Raw genomic sequence first — 20,182 nt, 5'->3', positions numbered from 1 at the left:
GCAGAAATAGATGTTTTTCTGAAACTCTCTTGCTTTTTCCATGATCCAACGGATGTTGGCAATTTGATCTCTGGTTCCTCTGCCTTTTTTAAATCCAGCTTGAACATCTGGAAGTTCTTGGTTCACTTACTGTTGAAGCCTCGCTTGGAGAATTTTGAGCATTACTTTACTAGCATGTGAGATGATTGTAATTGTGCAGTAGTTCGAGAATTCTTTGGCATTGCCTTTCTTGGGGATTGGAATCAAAACTGACCTTTTCCAGTCCTGTGGCCACTGCTGAGTTTTCCAAACTTGCTGGCACATTGAGTGCAGCACTTTCACAGCATTATCTTTCAGGATTTGAAACAGCTCAACTAGAATTCCATCACCTCCACTAGCTATATGGGTATATCTTTCCTTTTCTCCTTTGCTTTTTGCTTCTCTTCTTTCCACAGATATTTGTAAGGCCTCCTCAGACAAAGCAAGAGTAAAGACAGAGACATAGAGAACAGCTGTGTGGATACTAAGAGGGAAGGGTTGTGGCCGGAATTGGGAGATTGGGATTGACATATATACATTATTCATGTTATGTATAAAATAGATAACTAATGAGACCCTACCGTATAGGGAACTCTACTTAATGCTCTGTGGTGACCTAAGTGGGAAGGAAATCCAAAAAAGAGGATACATGATTCACTTTGCTGTACAGTAGAAGCATTATAAAGCAACTATATGCCAATAAAAATTTTTAGAAATTACAAAGCTGTTCTTGAGAAGTCTGAATTTACAGTCTTTATTCTTCAAAGAGAATAGAAAGCAATAGGATTAAGAGAAAGAAGAAAACAGGGTTTAATTGGTGATTTCCCCATCTCAGGATCTCCTCTCAGTAGTTTCCTGGTTTTAGGTTGTTCCAACCTAGCAGCTGGAAAGAGACAGCAGAGGTCAGTAAGTGACTATGGACTCTAGAAGTCAGTCATAGTGTCTGCAAAGCTATAAAAAGGGCCACGAGATTTTACCAAACCCAACACCGCGGCAAACTAGCCTGACCGTCCCATCATTGTCTAACTTAATCTAACTTCCCATTGGTCCTTTCCACCTATCAGGACCCGCTTCAGCGGCTTCCCTAGCGCATGCGCATCACCTGCTTCCGGCCACGGTGCGCCGGTCTTTCCGGCCCGGTGGAATTCCTGTCCGATTGTCCTGGGTTTCGAGTCTTTCGTGAGAAATGGCTCCGGACTCGGGTTCCTTTCCGGAAGGACCTTCCTTAAAGCTGCTACCCGTAGAAACTAGGGATCGGGGCACCCAGCGCTGTCGTCTAGGCCCTACGGCCCTCCGCGCCTTAGGCGTCCACCTGGGCTCGGCTGTGAAGATCTCGCTGCCTGACGGTGGCTCCTGCCTCTGCACCGCCTGGCCGCGGCGGGATGGAGCGGACGGCTTTGTGCAGCTGGACCCGCAGTGTACGAGCCCGGGGACGGCAGTGGGCGCGCTGGGGTCTGGGGGCGTTATTAACCTGAACCGACTCCGCTTAGTGCCCTGCCCGCCCCTTCGGCGCCTCGCGGTGTGGCCGGAGTTGAGGGAGCAAGCGGGTGCGTCTGGTGCCCCGAGTCCAGCCGCTGTGCTGGAGGCTGTGCAGGAGCTGCTGAGGAACCGTCCAGTCTCTCAGGGCCACGTGGTGGCCGCTCCTCCAGGCACTCCGGGTCCAGTGGCCGCCCTGCACATCGTTAGCGGGGCGCCCAGCCCGAATCCGGCTGGGCTGGTCACCCCTCGCACCCACATCAGTCTGAGCGAGGTGCCTCCGTCGGAAGAGGAGCCGCAGCCCGAGGTGCCCCTGGGGGGCCTTTCGGAGGCGGCCGACTCGCTGCGGGAGCTCCTCCGCCTGCCGCTCCGCTACCCCCGCGCCTTGGCCTCGCTGGGGCTAGAAGTGCCACGCGGGGTGCTCTTGGCCGGCCCCCCGGGAGTGGGCAAGACCCAGCTAGTGCGGGCAGTGGCCCGGGAGACGGGCGCGGAGCTCCTGGCGGTGAGCGCCCCCGCGCTCCAGGGCGCCCGGCCCGGGGAGACGGAGGAAAATGTGCGGCGGATCTTCCAGCGCGCCCGGGAGCTGGCCAGCCGCCGTCCCACCCTCCTCTTTCTGGACGAGGTGGACGCCCTGTGTCCCCGGCGGGGCGGCCCACACCAAGCCCCCGAGAGCCGCGTGGTGGCCCAGGTGTTGACGCTGCTGGACGGCATCGGTGAGGACCGCGAGGTGGTGGTTGTGGGATCCACCAACCGGCCGGATGCTCTAGACCCAGCGCTGCGCAGACCTGGGAGGTTCGACCGAGAGGTAAATAAAGGCTCAGCCAGTTAGCGCATTGCCCCTGAATCCGGCCTCATCTGGCCCTGGTTGGCTGCCCCGAGGACTTTCCCACTTAGCTTTGGAAGCCAGGGAGACTGGAGTGGGGCTTTTATTTAGAGAACCTGTTCTCTGGTTAACAAATGATCTGCAAGCCAGGACCCTTTCCCTCCCAGAGTCAAATTGCTCTGAGAAGCCAGGGGGCCGGTGGGAATTGTTGCAGGCCCTGAGGATGAATACTGTTATCAGTAGTGTTAGTTTTTAAGGACTACTACAAGCTGTGGTGTTGGAGAAGACTCTTGAGAGTCCCTTGGATTGCAAGGAGATCCAACCACTCCATTCTGAAGATCAGCCCTGGGATTTCTTTGGAAGGAATGATGCTAAAGCTGAAACTCCAGTACTTTGGCCACCTCATGAGAAGAGTTGACTCATTGGAAAAGACTCTGATGCTGGGAGGGATTGGGGACAGGAGGAGAAGGGGACGACAGAGGATGAGATGGCTGGATGGCATAACCGACTCAATGGCCGTGAGTCTGAGTGAACTCCGGGAGATGGTGATGGACAGGGAGGCCTGGCGCGCTGCGGTTTATGGGGTCTCAAAGAGCTGGACACGACTGAGCGACTGAACTGAACTGAACAAGCTATTAAACTCTTAGGATTTGGAATGAGAATCTAAAGTAGAAGGATAGCCTCAAGAAACAAATGTGTTGAAATGAGAAAGAAGGCAGGGAAGAAATAAAGCAGACGTTAACTCTTCTATCTAGATTTATGCATTCCTTGTCTGAATGCCAGCATCCTGTACCACAGTTGCTCTCTTAGTTGTCAGGAAGATTGAATATTCAAAATATTCAAATATTCAAGTATTATTTTATAAACTTCAGCCCTAAATTGATTCTTGATTTCTGTTAGATAGTTTGAATAGTGGTTGTGATGTTTGAACTTTGTGGTAGGGTTGTAAAGAGACAGCTGATAATTGCAGACTTTAGCATAATCTGTTTAGAACTTAAGTGGATTTCTTCTTCACACCATCTAATACCTGTCTGCTGAATAAGCTCCATAAGGGTAGGGACATAGACTTTCTGATTTACTGGCTCCTAGAAAGTGATAGGTTCTGAAAAATAACAAAATAAAAACTTCCTGACGTTGTTGCTGTTGTTCAGTCACTAAGTCATGTCTGATTCTTTGCAACTGCATGGACTGCAGCACACCAGGCTTCCCTGTCTTCACTATCTTCTGGAGTTTGCTCAACTCATGTCAGTGATGCTAAGTAATCATCTCATCCTCTCTTACTCCCTTCTCCTTTTGCCTCCAGTCTTTCCCAGCAGCAGGTTCTTTTCTAATCAGTCTGCTCTTTTTATCAGGTGGCCAAATTATTGGAGCTTCAGCGTCAGCATCAGTCCTTCCAGTGAATATTCAGGGTTGATTTCATTTAGAATTGACTGGTTTGATCTCCTTGCAGTCCAGGGGACTGACTCTCAAGGGTCTTCTTCAGCACCACAGTTCGAAAGCATCAATTCTTAGGCACCCAGCCTTCTTTATATGGCCCAACTCTCACATCTACATGACTACTGGAAAAACCAGTAGTTTGATATATGGGATCTTTGTCGGCAAAGTGATATCTCTGCTTTCTCATTTGTTGTTTAGATTTTTGTCCTAGCTTTCTTTCCAAAGAGCAAGCATCCTTTAATTTTGTGGCTGCAGTCACTGTCCACAGTGATTTTGGAGCCCAAGAAAATAAAATCTGTCACCATTTCCACTTTTCCCCCTTCTACTTGCCAGGAAGTGATGGGGCCGGATGCCATAATCTTAGTTTTTTGAATGTTGAGTTTCAAGCCAGCTGTTTCACTCTTGAAAATAAGGATTTTCTCATATTCAGAATCTAAGATATGTACTTAAGAGTACCTAGTAATAGTTCCAGATTTGTTTGCTAAATTATTATACGTTTGTGAGGATAAAAAAATATTTTTAAGCTGTAAATGTTTTCTTTTCTTGCTTTGCACATAGGTTGTCATTGGAACTCCTACTCTTAGACAAAGAAAGGCAATTCTACAAGTGATTACTTCAAAGATGCCTATCTCTGGTCAAGTTGATTTGAACCTCCTTGCAGAAATGACAGTTGGCTATGTAGGCGCAGACCTGACTGCACTCTGTAGGGAGGCTGCCATGCAGGCTCTCCTTCATAGTGAGAAGGTAAGAAGTATTGGTTTATGACCTATGTTAACCCTTTTATTAATGTAACAAGTTAATTTGGGGACTTAAAAAAGTGGTAAGTACCTTTTCTTGAAACTTTTGACACCTTAGACATCTGTTTCTTATATGTATTTTTATATCTGAATTCCATATATAACTAGTGTATGACTGAAAGTGGGGACAGAGAGCTGACTTCTCTAGGTCGGTCGAGGGCATGTTCCCATTCTCCCATACTAACTCTTTAGTGCTAAAGCCCAGTGCAATAAGGAAAAAGACACTGTGACCCCAGAAGAATCAAACATGTGTCTTTAAAATTTTCATTTTATTTTGAATCTACTTCAGACTTAGAGAAAAGTTGTAAAAATAGTACAAAGGATTTTTTCATTTTCTTCACCCAGATTCTTCAAACGTAACATTTTACCACCTTTGCTTTATCATACTCTCTTCATGTGTATGGATGTTTATGTATATATACTCATACTCTCAAAGGCAGCCAGAATGCCCGCATAGCTTTGAAAAGTTGAGTTGTTTATTTCCTAAAATCAGACTAACCAATAGTACAAACAATAATCAAGATGAAGAAATTAATACCAACTTTTACTTAATCTATATAGACCTTATCCAAATTTCACCATTTGTCCCATTAATTTCCTTTGTAGCAAAAATTTTAAAAGGAAAAAAGAAAAGAAAAATTTTTGATCCAAGATTACACATTGCATTTTTTAGTTGTCATGGTTTCTTAATCTTTAATCTAGAAACTTCTTCAGTCTTTCTTTTATGACTTTAATTATTTTTAAGAGTACAGTTCAGTTGTTCTGTAGGATGTTCCTCAGTGTAGGTTTGACTGATATTTTCTCGTGAGTTGAGTCAGGTTTTGCATTTTCCCTTTGTTATCAATACGCATCTTGTAGGGAAAAGAACCTTTTCTTACTCTGGAGAAGATTAGGTGCCTGGAATTTTACTTAAATTCATCTTTGACATTTAAATCCTTAATTCATGAGTGCCTTTTGAAAAAATAGTTGGGATATTAACTTAAATGTAGTAGTTTTCAACACTATAGATTGGAAAATCTGTTCACTTTGTATGTAATAAGTCATCCTGAGTCCCTAAACTCCTCCAGAAAAAATTTAATTTCATTGTGCTAGGGGTTCTGTTGTAACACATAAAATTGTCCTTTGATCTTACCCCTAATTTTGAGGATTTTTTTTTAAACCATAAAAGGATGATTTATCCTAGATTTTGAAAACATTTTTACCTAATTTAATCCTTCCTCATCTTCTTTTCCTTTATTTTTACTCTTACACTGAAGGTAGGGAAGGAATTACGTGAACTTTAAGTCCTCATCTTTGGGGTTTAGAACCAGAAGTGCTTAAAGATTTAATGACAAGTCCCATGTGTGAAGATGTGAGAATATATGCCTCTTGAGTGGAGGACGAGAGTACAGGATGCGGGAACAGAGGTTTACATTTAGAATTCCCTCTGCTTTGAAGTTCCAGGTTTGACCTAAAGCACCTTGGCTTAGGTGGACCAGCCAGCTGCAGTTGTCCTAGGGTGGAGCCCACTGCTACCTCAGGAGGGCCTGCCTAGGCATGGTTAGCACAGGTGATGGCTGAGTTCATAAACAACCAGGGGAAGTGGAAAAAAAGAAAGGCAAAAAGGAAGAATGGACAGAGGCATCTGGGCAGGTACTGGTTCCATCTATTTCTTTTTCCATCTCCAGGCAGCTGAGGGGCTGTTGCCGCCTCTATTACAGGGCAGATGAGGACACATTAGAGTTTGTTCAGCTTTTTGTCAAGTATGTCTATTAAAGCATTGGAAATACAGTTTAACACATAAACATATACACGTGGAGGGGAAAGGATTTTATCTGCCTGAAAGGGTTATGAAAATCAAGTGAATAATATATACACACACTAATGATCTGGAAGTGTAAATGGGATTTTCAAATGTTAGTTGGTACTCACCTAAAGTGTATTAGTATTCATTTACCCAATATCTGATACTGCTAGCTAGTTAAAAAAAAAAAAAAAAAGATGCTATTTTAAAAAAATAATTTAATAACATTCTTTGTGAGAAATTAAACAAGATAAAAATTGTCTGAAAGCTCATCTCCCAGAGATTATAGTTATTAGCATTTTTAGGAACAGTTAATGATAGCTCTGTGTATATATATTCACTTATTTAATCTTACATAAATGGGATAAAATAGTTTGTTATTGAAAATGGGAATTTGGGGACAACTAAATATTCAGAATTTTATGTAAGGGTAAATACTTAAATATAATACAGATATTACAAATAGAAATGTGAATTTTTAATAGCCAAAAAGAAGATATTTACTGATTTGACCATTCTAGAATGGCAAAACAATACTATTTTTAAAAAAGATGATAAGTTCAAAGGCAAAACAAACAATACTGTAAACAAAGGCAAGGACATGAGACAGACTGGGAAAAATACTTTCAGCCCATGACAAAAGACCAATTTCCTTGGTATAGAAGGAAGTCTTACAAAGCAATAAGACCAATCTAAGAGAAAATGTATATAAAATATGAACTGATGAACTGGTAGTTGACAGTGAAAGGATTACAAATGACTAATAAACATGAAAAATCCTCAACTTTCTTTAAAGATTAGTCTTTTTTGATTCTTTCTCTTTTAAAAACTTATTTTGAAATAATTAAAGCTTCAGGGGAAAATTTTTTTAAATTAAAACTTCAAGGAGAGGTGAAGGTAGAGGACTCCTGTTAATTCCTTTATCCAAACTGACAAGTTTTTAACATTTTGCCATATTAGCTTTATCCTCCTCTCTTTTCTCTTGTCTCTCTGTCTCTATATATACAGTTGATTTTTGAGCAACGTGGGTTTGAACTGCGCCAGTTCACTTATATATAGATATTTTTCAATAGTAAATCCTACAAATAGTGCACGGTCCAGGACTAGCTGAATCCACGGATGTGGGGAACAACAGATTTGTTGGGCTACCTCTACTTAAATAAGGATTAACCTCCATGTTGTTCAAGGGTCAACTGTATACATATACACATTGTTTTTTTTTTCTGAATCATTTGAAAATGGGTTGCATGCATCTTAACCTGTTATCCCTTAATATTTTAGTGTCCATTTCCTATGAACGAGTATGTATAATCTCATTATATTCAAGAAATTTAACACTGGTCAAAATGTTGTCAGATCTACAGTCCCTATTTTGATTTTGCTGGCTGTTTCAAGTTTTGTAGCACTCTTTTCCTTCAGTGTAGAATTTAGTCCAGGACAATGTATTATGTTTAGTTTTTGGTTTTCTTTAATTTTGAACATTTTCATAGCACTTTCTTGGTGTGTGCGCGACATTTTGACATTGACATTTTTTAAGATTTAAAGTCAGTGATTTTATAGAGCATCTATCAATTTGGATGTGTCTGTTTCCTCCTAGTTAGATTCAGGTTATGCATGCCCATTGGGAGCACTGCATTAAATGTTAGTGTGTCCTTCTTAGGATGTCATTTGTGGAGACTTAGTGTGTCCACCTGCTCCTCACTGGGGGTGCCTCTTGTGGGTGACTGGTGCGATCAACTAGTCAAGCATTGGTCCGGTTTGTCTGCTGTAGAGCTGTTATTTTTCCCTTTGCAACTAATAAGAAATCTGTGAGGAGACCCTCTGAGACAATGCAGACATCCTGTTCCCCGTCAGACTTTCTCTCCCCTAGATTGGCATCCGCTGATGATTCTTGCCTCAAATAGCCATTACTGTAATGGTTGAAAAATTTATTTTCTAATTCCATTATTCTTTTTACCTCACTCTTGATTGAAGAAATTTAATTAATGCAATAGTAAACACCATGTCTTCTGTCACAATGGCAGAAATTTAAGGTTTGGTCATGTCCAGTGTTAGAGAGATGTGGGGAAAATAGCTTCATATTATTGGTACAGCTTGGAGCGCATTTTAATAGTAGCTATGAAAATTGTAAGTGTGCATACTCTTAAGCACAGTAATTCTATTTTGAGGGAAGTATTATATAAAATACTTGAACATGGGTACAAAGACGTTCAGTTGCAGCTTTGTGTTTAGTACCAAAAGACTGGGAAACCTCTGTTCAATACAAAGGTATCATTGAAATACTCACGCAATGTTATGCAGTTGTCAGAAAGAATGAGGTATTATTGTATTCGTGGACATGAAAAGATTCCTGAGAGATGAAAAAGTACAAATTAATGTGTACAGTATGGTCCCATTTGTGTGTCTTTTTGAAAGGATATACACATGTCATAAACATACTGGAAGAATACACAGGAGACTGTTGACATTCTCTGGGGATGAAGATTGGTGGGAGTTGAGGGGGAGACATTTAATTTTTTCATACCATGTGTTATAAATTTCTTTATAGTGACAACAAAATAGATGTATAAATTCAAATGAGGATCACAATAAAAAAGTAATCATGTTCGTGTGCCACAAAAAAGGCCCACCTGATTTTTGGTTTGATTTCGCTTTTTGGGGTGGATTACTTCAGAACCAGGACAATCCGACGATTGATGAAACAGACTTCCTTGAAGCTTTTAAAAAGATCCAACCCTCGTCATTTCGAAGTGTCATTGGACTGACAGACATCAAACCTGTTGGCTGGGAGCAGATTGGTGGCCTTGAAGATGTAAAACTGAAATTAAAGCAGGTGAGATAGAGAATCTACTTGGCCAGTAGAATATGATGGTCTAAGTGTAATGCACTTGTGGTGTAAACAAGTGGCACTGAAACTTATGGCTGCCTTCACTAATGGGAACCTAACATCTTGCCTGGAAAATCCCATGGACGGAGGAACCTGGTGGGCTGCAGTCCATGGGGTCCCTAGGAGTCAGACACGACTGAGCGATTTCACTTTCACGCATTGGAGAAGGAAATGGCAACCCACTACAGTATTCTTGCCTGGAGAATACCAGGGATGGGGGAGCCTGGTGGGCTGCCGTCTATGGGGTCGCACAGAGTCGGACACGACTGAAGCGACTTAGCAGCAACAGCAGCAGCAGCAACATCTGGATCCAATGATTGCTTTTCTGTCCTTGTTTAACTGGACTCTACAGACATCAAATGCCATTTTTCATACTTTCTTTCTTCATCTTTTTGCTTAGTTTTTGCTCTAAAGAGTTTCTAATTTAGATGAAGGGTCAGTAAACTCTTTCTGTGGAGGACCAGAGAGTAAATAATTTAGGTTTTATGGTCTCTGTTGCAGTCATTCAACTCTGCTATCACAGCACAAAAGCAGTCATATGTAATGAGTATTTGTGTTCTGATGAGATTTTATTTATAGACACTGAAGTCATATAATTTTCACACCACAGAATATTCTTTTTTTTTTTTTTTACATTTAAACATGTAAAACTGATTCTTAGTTCATAGACTGTACAAATTCTTCATTCATAGGCCTGAATTTACCCCCAAACTGGTAAAAACACAAAATTAACAGTCACTTTGGCCTGAGTAGTTACTTGATACTGATTCTCACAGTGGCTGTTAAGGGTCACAGCTCACCGGATTTTCTTACCTGCATTGCAGTTCCAGAAATTAATTTTTCTAATTCCCTTTTGGGTGATCCTGCCATAAGAAAGTAGGTTTCTCAAATCAAGCACACACAAGACTAATTTATAAGTATCCATTATAATTTATTTATCTTAACTAGGAGCTGTATGTACAGTGAACCCTGATATCCTTGTATCCATGGATAGGCACATTTTGTTGTTGCTAAGTCACTAAGTCGTGTCTGACTCTTTGTGACCCCACGGATTAAAGCATACGAGGCTCCTGTATCCTCCACCATCCCCCAGAGTTTGCTCAAATTCATGTCCATTGAGTCTTTGTTCCTCTCTAACCACCTCATCCTCTGTTGCCCCCTTCTCCTCCTGCCCACCCTCTTTCCCAGCATCAGGGTCTTCTAGTGAGTCAGCTGTTTGCATCAAGTCGCCAAAGTCTTGGAGCTTCGGCTTCAGCAACAGTCCTTCCAGTGAATATTCAGGGTTGATTTCCTTTAGGATTGACTGGTTTGATCTTCTTGCAGTCCGAGGGACTCTGAAGAGTCTTCTCCAGCACCACAATTTGAAAGCACCCATTTTTTGGCACTCAGCTTTCTTTATGGTCCAACTCTCACATCTGTACACAGCTGTTGGGAAAAACCACAGCCATTGTCCACAGTGATTTTGGAAGCCCAAGAAAATAAAATCTGTCACTGTTTCCACTTTTTCCCTTCCCATTTGCCATGAAGTGATGGGGCCAGATGCCATGATCTTAGTTTTTTTGAATGTTGAGTTCTAAACCAGCTTTTTCACTCTCCTCTTTCACTCTCATCAAGAGGCTCTTTAGTTCCTCTTCACTCTCTGCCTTTAGAGTGGTATCATCTGCATATCTGAGGTTGTTGATATTTCTCCCAGTAATCTTCGTGCATATTTATATGTGTGTATGTATATATATAGGAGAAGGCAGTGGCACCCCACTCCAGTACTCTTGCCTGGAAAATCCCATGGATGGAGGAGCCTGGTGGACTGCAGTCCATGGGGTCGCTAAGAGTCAGACACAACTGAGCGACTTCACTTTCACTTTTCACTTTCATGCGTTGGAGAAGGAAATGACAACCCACTCCAATGTTCTTGCCTGGAGAATCTCAGGGACGAGGGAGCCTGGTGGGCTGCCGTCTATGGGGTCGCACGGAGTTGGACACAACTGAAGAGACTTTGCAGCAGCAGCATGTATATATGTATTTTTGTGTATGTATATATATGTATGTATGTATGTATTTGACTGTGTTGGGTCTTAGTTGCATCATACAGGACCTTCCATCTTCATTGTAGCATGTGGGATCTAGTTCCCTGACCATGGATTGAACCCAGGGCCCCTGCCTCGGGAGTGTGGAGTCTTAACCACTGAACGTCAGGGGTATCCCTCTCCCGGTAGTCTTGATTCCATCTTGGGTTTCATCCAGCCTGGCATTTCACATGATGCATAGAAAGTTAAATACTCTGCATAGAAGTTAAGTACTCTGCATAGAAGTTAAATAAGCACAGTGACAATATATAGTCTTGTATACCTTTCCCAATTTTGAACCAGTCAGTTTTTCCATGTCCAGTTATAACTGTTGCTTCTTGACCTGCATACAGATTTCTCAGGAGGCAGGTTAGGTGGTCTGATATTCCCATCTCTTTCAGAATTTTCCACAGTTTGTTGTGATCCACACAATCAAAGGCTTTAGCATAGTCAATGAAACAGAAGTGAATGTTCTTCTGGAATTCCTTTGCTTTCTCCATGATCCAACAACTGTTAGCAATTTGAGCTCTGATTTCTTCTGCCTCTTTGAAATCAAGTTTGTACATCTAGTTTTCAATTCACTTCAGCCAGCTGAAGTCTAGGATTTTGAGCATAACCTTGTAAGTATGTGAAATGATGCAATTGTATGATAATTTGAATGTTCTTTGGCATTGCCCTTCTTTGGAATTGTAATGAAAATTGACCTTTTCCAGTCTTGTGGCCATTGCTGAGTCTTTAAAATTTGCTGACATATTGAGTGCGGCATTTTAACAGCATCATCCTTTAGGGCTTGAAATAGCTCAGCTGGAATTCTGTCACTACCACTAACTTTGTTCGTGGTAATGCTTCATAAGACCCACTTGACTTCATACTCCAGGATGTCCAGCTCTAGATGAATGACCACACCATCCTGGTTATCTGGTTCATTAAGACTTTTTTGTACAGTTCTTCTGTGTATTTTTGCCACCTCTTCTTCATCTCTTCTGCTTCTGTTGGGTCCTTAACCATTTCTATCCTTTATCTTGCACATCCTTACATGAAATGTTCCCTTGATATCTCCTGTTTTCTTAAAGCACATTTAAATATGCTCTAATTTTTTAATATGCTCTCATTTAATCTTCACAAAATAGCCATACTTTCCTGTGAGACACACTGTCTTCCTTTAGCTCTGAGATGTTAGGCTTTCCTACCTTTTTGAGCACTCCTCTCCCTTATTTTAAATGTTAATTCTCCAAGCTCCCAAGAGTCCTCTTTTTGCATTTTCTAAGTGAGTCCTTCATCTCTCATCTCCTGAAGCGTGTCCCAGGCTTTAGCTGTCTCCTGAAAGCAGCTAACTCAGAAATCTTTATAACCCGTGCAGATAGTTCTTTTGACCATCAAAACTACTTAACTCCCTGCATACTAAATAACTTCTAGGGATCTCGGATTCAGCATGGCATGTCCAGAGTTCACCTTACCAATTCCATCTCTATAGCTGGATGCCCTCTCCCAGTAAAGACAGCCAGTTGCCCCATCCCCTAAGTCAGAGACCTGTCTTCTAAATGCATGTCATGTTGCATGTCACATACCTTCCCCTCTGGACTTCCCCCCTGCATAAAGTACACTTACATTGTATGTTTCAGGTCCATCCCTCCCACACGATCTCTGCTGCCTGTGACACATCCAGCCTTATTATTTTTGTAGTCTGAGTCATTGCACTCATTGACCACTGCTAAGTGGTTTCCGTCCCTCTGGTTTCATTTCCTTCTAGTTCATTCTCCATACTGCTTCCTCATTGTTGACTGAAACTGTCAAGGCCCAGTGTGATCTGACTCCTACTTCCATTTCAGCTCCATCACTCCTTGCCTCCCACGTCCTCCACCCTGTTCTGTTTACCACTGGGAGATGAACTGGATGGTTGATGTGTCTCTGTATATATTTGTTCCTTGTCCACGGAATGCCCTACTCTGGCCTGGTTGTTAGTTTTTAAGCCTGTCTCCCCAGTTACAATAGAAATTTTCTAGTACTGGATCTTGTCTGTATTTTTTTGTAGAGGCAATGTATCGGTAGTTAGGAACTCCTGCTCTTGACCTACACTGTCTGGGATTAGTCTTAGTTCTGTTACCTCACTCACGTTAAGGTAATAAGGCCTGGGCAAGTTACTTCACTTTTTAAGCCTGAGTTTCTGCATCTCTGAAATTATGATAATAACAAAATCGTCTACCTCAGAGGTATTGAAGATTTATTTATAATTCAGCTAACATTTAATGAGTACCTACTTTGTGAAGGTGTCATTCTAGGTGACGGGGATTTAGAGGTGAACTTTGCCTACATTCTGGCAAGAGCAGAATGACAAACTCAGCATGGGGATACAGTAATTTCAGATAGCAAATGAGTTAGTGCTCCAAAAATAAAAAATGGATAGTAGCATAGAGTGCCCAGGAGGAAGAAGGTCTGTTTTAACTACAGTGGTTAGGGAAGACCTCTCCAAGGAAATGACTGTTGAGTGGAGACCTGTGTGATGCAGAATAGCATATAAAGATCACAGAGGGTGTTCAAGCAGAGAGACTAGCAAGTAAAGGCCCTGAGATGGGAACAAACTGTGGGGTATTTGGGTGATGGGTTATGTTAGGCCTTCTAAGCAGTGATAAGTTAGGAGTTTGGATTTGAATATTGTAATTCTGACAAGAAGTCATTGAAAGATTTTAAGCAGGAAGTGATGTGACCTCACTTATGTCATAAGCTCACTGGCTGCTGTGTGGAGATTAGACCCCATATCCAGCTCATAGCAGGTAGCTGAAGATTGTTGAATGAATTTATTGAAAAAAATTTTTTTTCACATTATACTAAGACAATTGTCTCCTTTTGTGTCCTGTCTCTTTTTGTGTTCTTTTAGAGCATTGAATGGCCTCTGAAATTCCCTTGGGAATTTGTTAGGATGGGCCTGACACAACCAAAGGGAGTTCTCCTATATGGGCCCCCTGGGTGTGCCAAAACCACGCTGGTGAGGGCCCTGGCTACGAGCTGTCATTGCTCTTTCGTTTCAGTGAGCGGAGCTGATCTCTTCTCGCCTTTTGTTGGAGATTCAGAGAAAATCTTGTCTCAGGTTGGTTTGTTTATTTTCCCTCATGTAGTTAAGTTTACTTTTTAATTTTTGTTTCATGCCTTAAGAATAAAGCTTATTTTTTTTAATGTAACTGGCTATTTTTTCTGTTAAGAACATTATACCTATTTGTGTATAGAAAACTTAGAAAATATAGAAAAGTATAAATAGGAAATCCTCCACAATCTCTCTACTTACTGTTAACATTTGGGTGAATTTTCTTTGTTGTTTTGTTTCCTTGGGCAAGGGAATGAATGGATATTATATATATAATACTATAATGAGTGGATATACATATATAAAATGAGTGGATATTATATATATATAATATATACCTATCTACTCATTTTATATATGTATATATATATCTGGGCTTCCTTCATAGCTCAGTCGGTAAAGAATCTGCCTGCAATGCAGGAGACCTGGGTTCAATTCCTGGGTCGGGAAGATCCCCTGGAGAAGGAAATGGCAACCCACTCCAGTATTCTTGCTTGGAGAATCCCATGGACAAAGGAACCTGGCAGGCTACAGTCCATGGGGTCACAAGAGTCAGACACGACTGAGTGACTAAACCACCAAACCACCATATATATATCCATTCACATATGTATACATATACATACATACATATCTTTATTGTGATTTAGCTTAGTGTTACCACTTTTAAAATTCAGTAATATTAAATGTTTTTTGAAAATAAGATTTTTAACCCCTGTATAATACTGTTCTTTATTTTATTTGTTCATTCCCCAGTTCTTAGACATTTATAATCTTTCTTTTTATATTTTAAAAATTATAAATAGTAGTACAGAAAGCATTCATTCATATGAATAAGGCATGATGTATAGCCTTTTAATATTTCCACTTTTGAACAAAAGGTATTTCGACAAGCAAGAGCAAATACACCAGCAATTGTGTTTTTGGATGAAATTGATTCAATCTTGGGCTCTCGATCAATCAGCAGAACAGAATGTAATGTTCAAGATCGTGTTCTTTCTGTTCTCCTAAATGAATTAGATGGTGTTGGATTGAAGACTATAGAGAGAAGAGGAAGTAAATCAGATCACCATGGTAAATGCAAGCAGCTGGAAAAAAATGAAGAGGTATTTATTAGCCAGGATACACCAAAAATCCAGGCCAACAATAATTAGACTGCATCTATACTATCTTTTCCTATGCTGGATTCATCTCATAGAATTATATAATTTCAGTTTGACTATTAGGATTTTTACAGAGCTGGTAATATTGTGATTTAGCTGGGAAGATGAGGCAAATTTTATAATAAACTATCTTAGATATGTATGAGTGTGAATTTTTCCCTAAGATTAGAAATGTAACTGCATATTGCTAGTGGAGAAGGGAGTTTCTTATTTCTGTATCCTGATAAACGAGTATTTTATGGGAAATGAAAGAAAACAGACTATTATTTCCAATAATCAGTAATTAAAAACTTCCAGTTTTGTTGAGGTTTCCTTGGTTCTAATGCAGTTAAAGTGACCTTTGGAAATCCTGTTCCTTCTAAAGCTTTTATTCATTTTTTCTTGTTTCCTATTTCTTAAATTGTTCCATAGAAAGAGAATCTTATAGCTCCTTAGGAGCATATGCCACTAGAATTTGAAGGCACCCATGAGGTGTTCTAATCATTTCTCATAAAGCAGGAATTCCTTCTATAGCCTCTGACAGGTGTTTACCCAGTCTCTGCTAAAATACTTGAAGATACAGGGAACTCATTGCTTTGAGAGATCACATTACTGGGAAACTGCTCTGAAAATTAAGTTCAACAATTCTGAACGCTTAGCATGTGTAAGGCCTTGCTGTAGCAGCTCTTAGATATTTTTAAAAAAATCTTCATCCTGGATTTATATACATGCAACTTATATTAGTTGTCATATTTTTTGCCTCTGTAAAGAAAAAACAAAAAAAGAGGTAAAATAAATCTCCCTCTTCAAGAACATGAGAGCCAAGACTTTTCATAGGTATACTATGTGCTAGTCAGATGCTTCTGTCTTTTCAAGTCATGCATTTAAGTTGTAATCACTCGCTGGGGCTCAGATGCATTCAGGTCAGCAGATGGATGTTCTCTGCTGTGGTGTAGGGCTCTTTTCATCAGTTCTCACATGGAGGATGCCCCACTGGGGTTGATCACTCCCTTCACCGTGTGTGTGTTGTGTAGCTCTTTGATTAATAATTTGTTTCTAGGGTGCCTTGATATTGAGAAGGTGGTCTGGATAGGAAATGTAAGCATTCTAGTCTGAAGAAAACAGCATTCTCCTATTTTAAAACAAACAGACCTGCTGATTTGTAATAAAAAAAAATACATTTAGTAATTAACAACTTATTGATGTTACTTTGTGTTGTATATTTTCCCTCAGCTAGAGTTTCAAGAAATTTTCAATAGCAACATCATGGTTGTTGCAGCAACAAATAGACCTGATGTGTTAGATGATGCCTTGTTACGGCCTGGAAGACTAGATAAGATTATTTATATTCCACCTCCAGATGAAAAGGTAATCACTGTGCACATTTACTCTGTGTGAGCATTCCTAATAAACATCAGTGTCTGAGTTCTAAGAAGATGGCAGAGTTGAGTTCCTGACAGGATGTAAGTGTACATGGTATGTGTCCTATGTTGGATTCTGTGTTTTTCCTTACCTAATGGCCCATCATAAATTATCATTTTCATCTGCTTTTGCTGGGTACTCTGGCCCTGTTTTCAGAGAAACATAAACCTAAAAAATGGTAGTAATTTCAGCTTCGTGGAAGACTCAAAATACTGAGTTTATGGAGTCTCCTCAAAATTATTTTGCAGCTAGAATGGAAGAATCCTAAAGCATTAAAGAGTTTTGGAGATTATCTGGGTGAGCATCCTTATTTTACAGTGGAGAAATCTGAGTTTACAGAGATTATATAATGTATCCACAGCCAAAGAATCAATAAACCCTTTGTCCTTCACATCCAGAGCCACTGGCAGTGAGTGGTGAAAGACACAGAAAATGCATTTTTTATTTATCAGATTTTGAAGGATGAAAAAAATTTTTTTACTCTATTTTACTTTTTAAAAATTATAAAAATATTAAAATTTATCTTGATGTCACATTTACTTTCTTACCTCTTGAGAAAAAGTGATTCGTATTTTTTAATTCTTAAATATATATACTTTCTCTGTAATATAGAAAATTCTGTATGTCTTAATATAACATTATGTCAAACATTAAGCTTCTAAACATATTATGTTTTATTTTGTTCCAGGGAAGGCTTTCTATTCTGAAAGTCTGTACAAAAAACATGCCAATGGGGCCTGATGTTTCCTTAGAAAAGGTAGCAGCAGAAACTTGTTTTTTCTCTGGAGCTGATCTTGGAAACCTCTGCAAAGAAGTAAGTTAATGAATTAGTGAAGAAAATTTACATATTTCTGCATTTATTCAGATCTTCATTCACTTGGCAGTATTTACTGAAAGGGAGGCACCATGGGAGGTGAAACAAGCCGCCCTGGTTCCTCACCTTCTCTTCAGGGCTTACAGGTTGATGGGGCAGGGGGTGGTGCCGAGAGGTGATACTGAATTTAAAAATGTAGTGAGTTGGGGAAGTTTAGGGTGCTCGGAAGAATATCAATCCAGTTGAAAATAAGAAAAGGCTTTCTGAGAGAAGGTGTGTGTACCTTGCAAGTGGAAGGATGATTAGGGAGTTGGGAATGTTTGAGCCACAGGGAATAAAACGTGCAGACGATCGGCGGTGAGGGGATGACATTATTGAAGAGGTGGCCAGTGGCCGGCTCACATAGATCCCTGTAAGGCACTCTAAGGCATTTAAACTTTATCTTGAAGGCAGAAAAAAGGTCAGCCATTGTAGGTTTTTCCTTTGCAAAAACTTGTGAAAATATAACATCAGAAAAATGCACAGATCAAAAGGATACAACCCACTGAATTAATATAAAGTGAACACACTTGTATAACTACCACTTGGGTCAAGAAAGAATGTCATCAGCATGCTAGAAGCTTTCCGTGGGCCTTCCTACTCTATCACAAAAGAACCACTCTCCTGATTTCTAGCACTGGGGAGATGACTTTTGCTGCTTTTGCACTTTATATTAATGGAACCATATGGTATGCTTTTCTGTCTGCTTCTTTAACTCAAGATTATGTCTGTGAAGTTCTTCCGTGGTTTTATGTGTTAACAGTGCAAGTGTTAATTGTTCAGTCATGGCTGACTCTTTATGATCCCATGGACTGTAGCCCGCCAGGCTCCTCTGTCGATGGAATTCTCTAGGCAAGAATATTGGAGTGGGTTATTCTTTTCTCCAGGGGATTTTCCTGACCCAGGGAGTGAAGCCCGGTCTCCTGCACTGCAGGCAGATTTTTTTATCCTTTGAGCCACCAGGGAAGCCTGTGCATAACAGTGGTTTGTTCATTTTCTGTTTCTTTATGATCAGTGCTGTGTCCTGTTTAAAAACTCCTACTCTGAGATCAGGAATACAGTCGCTCATCTTTTTTTTTTTTTATATTGGAGTATAGTCGATCTCATCTATACCCCAATATAGTTGTTCTGCACTCGGCCCTACCCCACCCTGTTCCCCCCTCCACCCCCCCACCCCCGCATTTAAGGCTAGAATGTAATGTAGAAGAAAAGATGGTCCACTGAGAAGACTTAATCACTTTAACTTTTTAGCTTAATGTTTTTATTGCCACGAATATTGAAATTCTGTGAAGTGAGACTGAGATTTTGATGTTCAGATTTTAAAGTATTACCATATATCATAAAACAACAGTGAAGCATATTTATTATTTCCTATTGTTTGTTTGTCTTTTATAGGCCGCCTTGCTGGCTCTGCAAGAAAATGGACTGGAAGCGACCACAGTGAAACAAGAGCACTTTCTAGAATCACTTAAGACTGTAAAACCATCCTTAAGTCATAAGGATTTGACTTTATATAAAAACTTATTTCAGAAAAAAGAATTTTCTATTTTAGAAGATATTTAAAAATTATTTTACATACCTGCTCAAGGCTTAATTGAAATGTGAATATGCACTATAATTTGCAACTTACTTTGTGTGTATTATTTCCTATAAATAAAAAAACTTGTGCCTGATAGGCTAAAATTTCCTACAGAAAAGTTAAAAGATTAAGACACTCTTATATACTTTTAATTCAGATTCACCAATTTTTTAAAAAAATTTATTTATTTGGTTGTGCCAGGTCTTAGTTGTGGCATGTGGAATCTAGTTCTCTGACCAGGAATTGAACCTGGGGAGCTCGGATTCTTAACCACTGGGCCATTGGAAGTTCCTCTAGATTCACCAGTTTTTAACATTTTGCCACATTTGTCTCCTCTCTCTCCCTCTTTCTCCTCCCCTCCACAGTATTTTTTATGAACTATTTAGAAGTAGATTTTACACATCACACATCTTTATCCCTTTAATACTTCACTGTACATCCTGTATAAATGAGGTTATTTTCTTACATGACCACAGTGCAGTTATCAGATTCAAGAAATTTAACATTGATAACATTATTAATCTACTGACGATGAATTTCATCCGTTGTTCCAATAGTGAGTGTTTTTCCCTTAGAAGATCTAGTCTAGGATCATACATTCCACTTAGTTGTCATGTCTCTTCAGCCTCTCTGCCTCTTGATCTGAGCCAGCTCCTCAGCCTGAGCACCCTTGACCCTTCTGGAGAGTGCAGGCTGCCTTGTGAACCGTCAGTGCTGCCGTGTGTCCGTCTTCCGTGCGTCACGGTGGATTCGTGTTGTGCAGCCATATACGTGCTATCGTGTCCTCAGACCACAGCTGGAGGCACGTGACAGCTGCACATTA

The 20,182-nt window shown here is 40.4% G+C and overlaps 1 protein-coding gene across 2 annotated transcripts; it reads left to right on the top strand.

Moving 5' to 3' along the window:
• The first annotated feature begins 1,128 nt into the window (after positions 1-1,128).
• On the top strand, positions 1,129-19,453 carry AFG2B (AFG2 AAA ATPase homolog B). 2 transcript variants are annotated; one of them, XR_011258251.1, is made up of 8 exons: positions 1,129-2,299; positions 4,313-4,498; positions 9,009-9,167; positions 14,160-14,369; positions 15,245-15,469; positions 16,743-16,873; positions 17,616-17,741; positions 19,176-19,453. XR_011258251.1 is itself a non-coding variant. In XM_069596658.1 (8 exons), exons 1-8 carry the CDS (start codon positions 1,205-1,207, stop codon positions 19,341-19,343), a joined length of 2,304 nt encoding a protein of 767 aa, XP_069452759.1. In that variant the 5' UTR covers positions 1,129-1,204; the 3' UTR covers positions 19,344-19,453. The 2 variants fall into 2 exon arrangements, 1 of the variants encoding a protein (XP_069452759.1); XM_069596658.1 differs by having other exon boundaries at positions 16,739-16,873.
• Positions 19,454-20,182: the final 729 nt, after the last annotated feature.

This window comes from Ovis canadensis, chromosome 7 (genome assembly GCF_042477335.2).
Source record: "Ovis canadensis isolate MfBH-ARS-UI-01 breed Bighorn chromosome 7, ARS-UI_OviCan_v2, whole genome shotgun sequence".
Classification (NCBI taxonomy): Eukaryota; Metazoa; Chordata; class Mammalia; order Artiodactyla; family Bovidae; genus Ovis; species Ovis canadensis.
This window is presented reverse-complemented; position numbering and strand designations above follow the sequence as displayed.